The 10,178-nt window shown below is 58.8% G+C and overlaps 1 protein-coding gene across 2 annotated transcripts; it reads left to right on the top strand.

Annotated features, from left to right (window-relative positions):
* The first annotated feature begins 92 nt into the window (after window positions 1–92).
* YJEFN3 (YjeF N-terminal domain containing 3) lies at window positions 93–9,796 on the top strand. 2 transcript variants are annotated; one of them, XM_017952327.2, is made up of 7 exons: window positions 128–227; window positions 602–753; window positions 4,144–4,252; window positions 6,497–6,607; window positions 6,818–6,931; window positions 7,010–7,160; window positions 9,533–9,796. In XM_017952327.2, the coding sequence occupies exons 2-7, from the start codon at window positions 659–661 to the stop codon at window positions 9,736–9,738; spliced, it is 786 nt and encodes a 261-aa protein (XP_017807816.1). In that variant the 5' UTR covers window positions 128–227; window positions 602–658; the 3' UTR covers window positions 9,739–9,796. The 2 variants fall into 2 exon arrangements, with proteins under 2 accessions (XP_009192230.1, XP_017807816.1); XM_009193966.2 differs by lacking the exon at window positions 602–753 and having other exon boundaries at window positions 93–227.
* Window positions 9,797–10,178: the final 382 nt, after the last annotated feature.

Below are 10,178 nucleotides of genomic sequence, written 5' to 3'. Positions count from 1 at the left end.
GACCAATGGTGACGCGCAGCGCCTTCGAGGCGCCTCCTGAGTGGCGGGCACGCAGGGTGGGCGGGAGGGAGGAGAATAGCGGGCACCCTTTCCCCCCCCCCCCCCGGGGGTGTGCTTAAAAGGCGGTGGTGGTGGCGGCAGCGCCCGGTGCCCCGGCTGACCTCGGCCATGAGCAGCGCAGCCGGCCCAGACCCGTCGGAGGCGCCCGAGGAGCGGCGTTTCCTCAGGTCAGCGGGGGAGAGGGACTCTGGAGACGGGCTTGGCTCTCATGGGGCCAGGAGCAGCCAGTAGGACCGGAGGCAGGGGCATAGCTGGGACAGAATGGGGTCCGGGGACTGGAGACGGGCACAGCCGGGATGGAGGTTCAGCGGCAGAGGCATGACCACGGTCGGGAATCGCAGGCAGGGATATGGCAAAGAGGAGCCTGGGAATCCCGGGAATCCGAGACCCGCCTGGTATCTTGCTGGAGACACTCAACTGCGTTGCTGGGGAAACTGCCTCCGGGGGCAACCCCGCCCCTCATGAATGATTCATCAACAGCGCTGGTCACTCCCGCACAGAACCCCAACCGTGACCCAACCCCACTCTCCATCTCTCCCAGGGACCTTGGAGCTGCAGCCCCAACTTCCCGACATGGGAAGAGCTGAGCTGAGCTCAAATGCTACCACTCCCTTGTCCAGAGGAGGAAACTGAGGCCTGGGGAAGGCAGTCATGGCTAGAGCAGATTTGGAACACACTGGCTGTTTGCCAGAGGTTGGTGAGTTTGGGATCTGAAACTAGCGCCGTAGCTGTGACTCCCACCTCATCCTCCTCAGCCTTTGTGACATGGGACCCCAGGCAAGGCTGTGGACCTCACTGTGAACCAGATGCGTCCAGCAGCTCCTGCCCACTGCCCACCTAGCAGGGCACATGTCCCCTCAGCCAGTGTCCAGACTCAGTCTAGGGAATAGTGTTCTAGGAGCTGGAGCCGGGACTTCAACTGGTGTGGGGGGCCTCAAATGCTAAGTGAGGGGAGTGATGGGGCTCTCAGGGGTGGGTAGGAGCGAGAACCTAGTGGAGAACCGGCTGACAAGGCTGGAGACACAGAAGGGCCTCTTAGGCATGGTGAGGAGTTTGGAGCTTGACTGTTCCCAGAGCCCTCGGGAGCCATCAGCAGGTTTGGGATCCTGTGATGCAATCTGGTGTTCAAGTTTTCAAAGCACCCTAGGCTTGTGTTGAGTTTTGGAGGCAGGAGACTGCTGTGTGTGGCCCTGTGGTGGTCTGGTGGGCAGAGGTGTGAGGAGGAGAGAAGCAGGTAGGACTGAGGCAGGGTGAGTGTGGCATGGGCACCCTGGCCTGAGGTTTCACCTCCCAGAGAGCCCCCTCCTGGAAGCATTTGGGGAGTGTCAGGCCCAGTTCCCTTTGGACCCAGGCCACCTCAGGCTTCCTGGGTCTGACAGGGAAATCCTTGGGGCCTTGAAGCTTCTCTCATGTGGGGGCTGAGATTGGGGGGAGCAAAAGGCACCTCTGAACACCCCCAGAATCCCACAACAGCAGAATGGACCTGTCCTGCCTGCCACCCTCCTCCACCAGGCTCCAATTCCCACGCAGCTTCCCCCCCCACCCCGCAGCTGCTGCTGCGCCCCACCCCCAGGTTCCTAACCTGGACGACCCTCTGCCCACAGAGCCCCCATTATCATTTTAATGACCAGTTAGGCAGGAAGAGAATGTTCCAAGTGGCTTCCAGAAGCCAAAGCTTTGGGACAGAAGAAGAGAAATGCATCGCCATCCCGCTCTCCACTTCCTCCCCACACCCTCCTGCGGGGGCAGCAGTCAGAGCTGTCACAAGATGGAGGTGGAGGATGAGCCATGTTCCCAGCCTGCCAGATTCCTCACCCTGAATGCAAACGCACCTTCTCCTATGTGCTTTCCTGGGAGCTGTGCTGGCCTTCCCGGGGAGACTCTTTGTCTGACTTCACCATGAGCTCCTTTTCCCCACCCCGTCCTTCAACTTCATCCTGTGTCAGCTGCAGACAGGCTGAGGTTTGAATTTGGCTCTAGTTACTGGGGTGTCCTGGGTTCACACTGGGTGTGATTTTTCTGCCCCGAGCCTCCATCTCCCCATATGTGTGGACCCCCGAAGTGTCCTCCTTACCATGTTCCTCAGTCTGGCATTTGAGGCCCTGCCTGCCCTGTGCCCTTGATCACTCTGCTTCAGCCTCCCTTCTGCCCCTTGAACATACTAGGCTCCTTCCCACCCGAGGGCCTTGGCTTTTGCTGTTCTTGCCCCTGCATTACCTCCCACGATGTGCCAGGCCGCCTCCTCCAGGAAGCCCTCGCTGACTCCCATCCCATAGCAGTCCTTTCTCCTGCAATCTACCTACCCGGCCTTATCATGCTGCAAAATTGGCCAGAGGGCAGTCATCTCCCATTCAAAGAATTGAAGAACCTCAGGATTCATCCCCCCAAACCTCTACCGTCTGTAGGTCTGGCTGTACGTCTTTGTTCATGTCCTGTGGCTCTGGAGACACCAAGGGGGAAAGACCCGGTTTCCTGACTTGCTTCCTGCATGACCCTGGGCAAGCCACTCGGCTTCTCTGAATCATTAGTTGTTTTTCCAACTTTTCTAGGCCTGGCTCTTTTTATTGTTTATGTTTGTGTTTTTTATTATTATTTTAGAGACAAGGTCTTGTTCTGTCGCCCAGGGTAGAGCGCAGTGGCGTGATCATAGCTCACTGCAGCCTCCACCTCCCAGATTCAAGTGATCCTCCTGCCTCAGCCTCCTGGGTCACTGGGATTACAGGTGTCCATCACCACGCCCTGCCTAGCCCCACCAATTATGTAGGTCACCCTAATATTCAGTTTTGCTCCGAGAGGTGGAGATGGACCCCAATCACTCAGTGAAGTGGATGACAGAGCTTCGCCTCAAGCTAAGTGGCCCCATTTCTCTGGCAACAAATAACCTTTTTTTTTTTTTGGAGACAGTCTCAGTCGCCTGGGCTGGAGTGCAGTGGCACGATCTCGGCTCACTGCAACCTCCGCCTCCCGGGTTCCAGCGATTCTCCTGCCTCAGCCTCCTGTGTAGCTGGTGCTAACAGGCTCCCACCACCATACCTGGCTCATTTTTTGTATTTTTAGTAGAGATGGGGTTTCACCGTGTTAGCCAGGATGGTCTTGATCTCCTGACCTCCTGATCTGCCTGCCTTGGCCTCCCAAAGTGCTGGGATTACAGGCGTGAGCCATGCCTGGCCCAGCCCGTTTTGTTTGTTTTGTTTTGTTTTGTTTTGTTTTGTTTGAGACAGAGTCTCCCTCCATTGCCCAGGCTGGAGTGCAGTGGCATGATCTCGGCTCACTGCAACCTCTGCCTCCCAGGTTCAAGCGATTCTCCTGCCTCAGCCTCCCGAGTAGCTGGGACTACAGGCGCCCGCCACCACGCCCGGCTAATTTTTGTATTTTTAGTAGAGACAGGGTTTCACCACCTTGGGCTGGAATTCCTGACCTCAAGTGATCCACCTGCCTCATCCTCCTGTAGTGCTGGGATTACAGATGTGAGGCACCGCGCCCGGCCTGACCACAGATAACCTGATTATGTCACTGCCCCTGAAAATCGGTCACCAAAGGGCCTCATAGCCCCAGGCCCCAAGGCCACCCCGCTGATTGTGCCATCAAACTCTGCAGCCTTAAAAACCCATGGACGCCAGATGCCCCCCGTCCTGTCCGCCTCTTCCAGCGTCCTGAAGCTTGTTCAGTGGCTCCCACTGCCTGAAATCAGCCCATCGCCCCCATCGAAGTCCTTCATGTTCCATTCCCCTTGGTTCCTTCCGCCTTGGGAGCTGGGGACGTCTAGATCCGGTTCCGTTGTCCCACGGTTTGGAGCAGTAGAACCAACGCGCGCGGCCAGCGCATCTTCTGCCACCAGAGGGCGCCCGCGCCTAGGGCTTTGGCTCCCACACCGCAGCCCGCCAGGCCTGCCAGGCCTCGATTCAACCCGCGTGTCGTACGGTGAAACTGAGGGCATCCCCAGCTCAAGGCTGCAGACGCTCCTCGGGGGTGCAGGTTGGGAGGGTGGCTTTGGGACCGGGTTTAGAAGCTTGGCGGAACATTTCTGGCTCCATCTGAGGCTCTGTGTGTGTCTCTGAGTGTCCCATCCCACTCTGTCCCCAGCACCGCGGAGGCAGCCGCCCTGGAGCGGGAGCTGCTGGAGGATTATCGCTTTGGGCGGCAGCAGCTCGTGGAGCTGTGCGGTCATGCTAGTGCTGTGGCTGTGACCAAGGTACCTGACCCCTGACCCCCAACCCTGACCCCAACCAGACGGCCAACTCTCCTGAGCTGCATGACTCCAGCGACCAGAGTGGTCCAGCCCTCAAGAACCCCCTTTTTGCTTGGGCCTACTCCAGTCTGATGGGTAAACTGAGGCCCAGAGAGGCTCATGGCTGGTACAGGCCAGACGGGGATCTGAGACCCCTGGTATCAGAGAAGGCCAGAGCAGAGGTTATTGCAGGGACAGTGCCGCGACCCTGGAAGTGCAGACCCCTCCTGCACATGTGGCCCGCCTGCTTCTGCCATCTCCTGGGTCTTGGGCACCAGGGACATCTGCTCCTGCAATCTGAACACCCCTAAACAACCCCGTTCTGCAGGTGGGGAAACTGAAGCTCAGGTGGCGAGGGGCCTGCCCTGGGTCACAGGGGGTGGAAGCAGAGCTGCAACCTGGGTGTGTCTGGCTCTGGAGTAAACCCTCACACCTCGAGGGGCCAGGAGGATGACACAAGGGTGATAGCAATAATCATACTATGGAGTGCTTCACCGTGCAGCCAGCCGTGCTGGGCCTCAGTTTCCTCCTCTGCGACAGGATAATAAATGGTACTGATGAGTCAGTCCCTAAACACGAATGCCTCAGAAAACGAACCCACACAGAAGGCTCTAGCCTGACTGCCTCCTCTTCCCCCCCCCCACCATCCTCATCCCCCTCGCCTTTCTCCTCCTTCCTCCTCCTCCTGCCGCCTCCTCTCGCCCTCCTCCTCCTCCTCCTTTCTCTCTCCCTCCTCCTCCCCTTCCACCCCTTTCTCCTCTCCTTTCTCCTTCCTCTCCCTCCTCCTCCCCCTCCTGTTCTGCTTCCTCCTTCCCACTTTCCCTACCTACTACCCCTCCTCCTCCTCCTCCCCATTCTCCCCCTCCTCCCTCCTCTTCCTCTTTTTCTTCTTATTGCCACGGTATACTTTTTAAAAACTCAGGGTTTTTCTTCATGTAGACTTAAATGTTTGTATTTCCAAATGAAATAGATCCCAGGTGAGGCGCCCAAAGAAGGAAAATCAAAACCCCAGAAAGAAACCCAGGTAGTCACCGCTCCCCTGGCGCTCAGTGGCCAGCCACCGGGTTTTTGCACTGAAAGCCTCTTGTCTGTCCAGGAGCCCCTCAGTCCCAGTCTTGGGTCTTGGGCTGTGGGCCTGGCGTGACTGGAGTCACAGGCATGTTCATGGCAGGTCAGGACTGTGCTAAGCCCTTGGGGAGGAGACTTGAATGGGGAATAATCTGCCATCTGTGTTGGAGCTTAAAGTACAGCTGGGCTCAGGAGACACCCAGTGTGCCTGTCAGCCGGTGGCACTGTCATCGCATTTGATAAAGGCCAAACTGAGGCTGGGAGAGGAGAAGGGGCTGGGGCCACACAGAGTCAGAGCAGGGCTGGGGCCGAAATGCCTGTGTTAGAGATGCATACATGCCACAGAGACAACCAGAGACATGGAGCCCCAGAGATGGAGACAGAGACACAGAGACAGGGAGACTTGTTGGTGAGAGATACAGAGAGAAAGACAGCCAGACAGAGACAGAGTCTGAGAGATACAGAGAGACACAGAGATGGCCAGAGACAGATGGAGAGAGACAGAGATACAGAGACAGAGAGAGACAGATACAGAGAGATACAGAGACAGCCAGAGACAGATGGAGAGAGACAGAGACAGACAGAGACACAGAGAGTCTGAGAGATACAGAAACAGCCAGACAGGTGGGGAGAGAGACATGAAGAGAGCCAGAGACATACAGGGAGACAGAGACACGGAGAGTCTGAGAGATACACAGAGACACAGAAACAGCCAGAGAGAGACAGGCCCCAGGGCATCATGGGTAAGGTTGGGCTCCCCTATTCTGGGGCCTCCGGGAGGGGCTGAGGTCTGGAAACATGGGCGGGGGCAGGCCCGCGGTGAGAAAGGTGGAAGAATGTCTGCAGCTCAGGCGGAGAATAAACAAACCGCACTCCTGGTGACGGGTAGTGGCCGGACGCACGTTTTTCCTGCACCGACCTGGCAGAGCCTGAGACCAACCGGGCGTCTGCATCTCCGACGGGGAAACTGAGGCCCCAAGAGGCCCAGCCCCTCATCCAGAACACCTCACCTCCTATCCTATCCCACTGCCTCCAGGCCCAAGCCCCATCCCTTCCTCTACTCTGGGCCTCAGTTTCCTCTCCAGGCAAGGAGGAATCTGGACTGTGCCTGTGCCTTTGCTGTGCCCCCCCCTCCACCAGGCGTTCCCGTTGCCCGCTCTCTCCCGGAAGCAGAGGACGGTGCTGGTCGTGTGTGGCCCGGAACAGAACGGGGCAGTGGGGCTGGTCTGTGCCCGTCACCTGCGGGTGTTTGTAAGTAGCAAGGACCCCTTCGACCTCCCAGAGTCCCTGCCCCTGCAGAAATCACTGCCTTCTTTTGATAGCGTCCCAGCGGGACATCGACACAGGGCCAGGTTGTAGAGTATGCCCAGTGCTTGTCCCAGGTAGGGTCTGGTGCTGGTGACCAGGTCAGGGAAGCCTGGGAGGGCCTGCAGCCCTGACTCCCTCTTCCTCCACCCCCAGGAGTACGAACCCACCATCTTCTACCCCATGCGCTCGCTGGACCTGCTGCATCGGGACCTGACCACCCAGTGTGAGAAGATGGACATCCCCTTCCTGAGCTACCTGCCCACTGAGGTCAGCGCTGGGCGGCAAGTGCGGGGGACATGGTGTGCCGTGGCCCCGAGCCGCCCTGACCCTGCCTGCCATCCCCAGGTGCAGCTCATTAACGAAGCCTACGGGCTGGTGGTGGACGCCGTGCTGGGCCCCGGCGTGGAGCCGGGCGAGGTCGGGGGCCCCTGCACTCGCGCGCTGGCCACGCTCAAGCTGCTGTCTATCCCCCTCGTGAGCCTGGACATCCCCTCAGGCATGCCGGGCAGAGGGGGGCACAATGGGGCCTGGAGGGCTTGGGTGGAGTCCCCCGTGCCCCAGCTCCTGGCCGACCCTGCCTGTCTGAACCTCAGTCTCCCCAGCTTGGATGGACCCACACTTGGCTGAGGCTAAGGGTCACACCCATCCCTCAGATGGGGAAGATCGAGGCTGCCACCCCAGGTGACCCCAGGTCTCCTCCTTCCCCCACCCCAGTGCCCAGCCCACATGCCCTCTGCCCACCCCTGGCCCAGTCTCCTGGGCAGACGTGAGCTCACTCGGCAAAGGCCGCGCCCGCCCTGGCCGCCGCCCCACGCCTGTTGGAACCATTAGGCGACAGGCAGACGGAACAAACAGCCGCTGGCCAGCCGGACCCTCCGTGGGGGTGGCTGGACTCCGGGGGATGTCCCCTGGCTCTCGGGATCCCAGGGACATCCCAGCAGGGTGCCGCAGAGCAGGGGCACCAAGGGAGGAGGTGTGCTGTCTGATCTGAGCGGGGAGGCTGCAGGCTCAGCCTAGGACAGAGAGGGTGGCTCTGTCAGGTCAGAGGGGATGGTTAGGAATCTCTAGTCTGAGGGTGGTGGCTATGGTCAGAGAAGGATTAAAGTCTGAGGGAGAATCCAGTGGCTTCTGGTGAGTGGCCCCAGAATCAAGTCAGAGATAGGAGAGAAGGCAAGGCTCCTAGGCTGAAAGTGGAGGCTCATTCAAGAGGTGATGGAGGCTGGGCACAGGGCTCAGGCCTGTAATCCTAGCACTTTGGGAGGTTGAGGTGGGCAGGTCACCTGAGGTCAGGAGATCCAGACCAGCCTGGCCAACATGGCGAAACCCAGTCTCTACAAAATATAAACATTTGCTGGGTGTAGTGGTGCACGCCTGTCGTCCTAGCTACTTGGGAGGCTGAGGCAGGAGAATCGCTTGAACCCGGGAGGCAGAGGTTGCAGTGAGCTGAGATCGTGCCACTGCACTCCAGCCTGAGCAACAGAGTGAGACTGTATCTTAAAAACAAACAGGCTGGGCGTGGTGGCTCACTCCTGTAATCCTAACACTGTGGGAGGCCGAGGTGGGCAGATCATAAGTCCAGGAGTTCGAGACCAGCCAGGCCAATATGGTGAAACTCCATCTCTACTAAAAATACAAAAATTACCCAGGTGTGGGGGCATGCGCCTGTAGTCCCAGCTACTTGGGAGGCTGAGATGGGAGAATTGCTTGAACCCGGGAGGCGGGGGTTGCAGTGAGCTGAGATCATGCCACTGTACTCCAGCCTGGACAATAGAGTGAGACTCCCTCTCAAAAAAGAAAGAAAGAAAGAAAGAAAGCCGGGCGTGGTGGCTCAAGCCTGTAATCCCAGCACTTTGGGAGGCCGAGATGGGTGGATCACGAGGTCAGGAAATCGAGACCATCCTGGCTAACACGGTGAAACCCCGTCTCTACTAAAAAATACAAAAAACTAGCGGGCGAGGTGGCAGGCGTCCATAATCCCAGCTACTCGGGAGGCTGAGGCAGGAGAATGGCGAGAACCTGGGAGGCGGAGCTTGCCATGAGCTGAGATCCGGCCACTGCACTCCAGCCTGGGCGACAGAGTGAGACTCTGTCTCAAAAAAATAAATAAATAAATAAACAAATAAAGGTAATGTCTAATCTGCTGGTGAGGGTACCAATCTGGGAGTGAGGGTAGGGACCTTCGGTCAGATGGAGGAGTTTCTAATCAAGTGAGCTCAAGTCAGGTGGGGAGGAGGACATGTCCTGTTAGAGGCAAGAACTTGGGGCAAGGAGACAAGTCCGACGTCAGAGGCTTGCCTGAGGCTGGAGGCCAGTTTGTGGTCTGAGTAGAGGACGGATATCTAGTCACGGGGAGAGGCTGGGGTCTGGCTGGGAGGTCTGGGAGGAAAGAGGCTGTAAAGTGGAGAGGCTGCAAGTTGATGCCGAGAGAGTTGTGGGGACAGGTACCAGGGCAGAAGGCAGAGGCATGGTTCTCATGGGAAAGGGCAGCAGGTGGAAATGGTGTCTGAAGACAGAGGCTGGGTCAGATGGAGGAGGGCGATTGAGTGGTAGGATGGGAGCAGAAGCAGAAAAGTCTGAGTGCAGAAGCTCTGGTCTGATTTGGAGGGAAACACCTCCAAAGACTGGGAGAGACTTGTCTGAGGGCGGAGGCAGAGTTCTAGGGGGAGACAAGTCTCACCTACGTGTCAGAGAGAAGAGGCTGGGTCTGATGGGGGAGGGGAGGTGGGGGGGTGGGGCAGCAGGACTCTGGTCTGAGAGCAGAGGCTCAGTGTTGGAGGGGAGAGGAGGAGAGGCAGGGCCAGGATGGACTCTAGGCTGAGGGCGGGCCACCCTCCCAGTTCCCAATCCCCTCGGACCCTCCTCCTTCAGGCTGGGACGCAGAGACCGGCAGCGATGCGGAGGACGGGCTGCGGCCTGACGTGCTGGTGTCTCTCGCCGCGCCCAAGCGCTGCGCCGGCCGCTTCTCTGGGCGCCACCACTTCGTGGCCGGCAGGTTCGTGCCCGACGACGTGCGCCGCAAGTTCGCCCTGCGCCTGCCAGGATACACGGGCACCGACTGCGTCGCGGCACTGTGACCGCCACCCGCGCCCACACCGCTGGGACCCGCGCCAATAAACAGCCCTCCCACCACCACCGCCTCGCCTCCGCCTCCTTTGTGCACCGGCCCGCCGCGGGGGGTGGGCACACTCGAAGAGGGACTTCACGCGATCCCTGGGTGATCCAAGGCGGGGAGCATGGAGAAGGGCGGTGGAGTGGGACTTCCCGCTGGCCTCCTAGAAAACTTGAGCTAGGGCTGGGGGCGGTGGCCTGTAATCCCAGCACTTTGGGAGGCTGAGGCTGGAGGATCGCTTAAGGACAGGAGTTTGAGACCAGCCTGGGCAACATAGCGAGACCCTGACTCTAGAAATTAAAAGAAAACGAAGAAAACTCGAGCCAGAAGAATGGAGGGTAGATTCAGGGTGGGACTCCCAGAATGCCTGGGGTGGCCTAAATCCTATAGGATCGAAGTCAGACG

Source organism: Papio anubis, chromosome 20 (genome assembly GCF_008728515.1).
Source record: "Papio anubis isolate 15944 chromosome 20, Panubis1.0, whole genome shotgun sequence".
Taxonomy (NCBI): domain Eukaryota; kingdom Metazoa; phylum Chordata; class Mammalia; order Primates; family Cercopithecidae; genus Papio; species Papio anubis.
The sequence above is the reverse complement of the archived record's forward strand: the minus strand, read 5'-3'. Positions and strand labels throughout refer to the sequence as shown.

Coding starts and splice junctions, on each gene's coding strand:
- YJEFN3 (XM_017952327.2), top strand. CDS start 659: ATGCTACCACTCCCTTGTCCAGAGGAGGAAACTGAGGCCTGGGGAAGG. Junction 754..4,143: donor ACACTGGCTGTTTGCCAGAG/GTTGGTGAGTTT, acceptor CTCTGTCCCCAG/CACCGCGGAGGCAGCCGCCC. Junction 6,932..7,009: donor TGAGCTACCTGCCCACTGAG/GTCAGCGCTGGG, acceptor TGCCATCCCCAG/GTGCAGCTCATTAACGAAGC.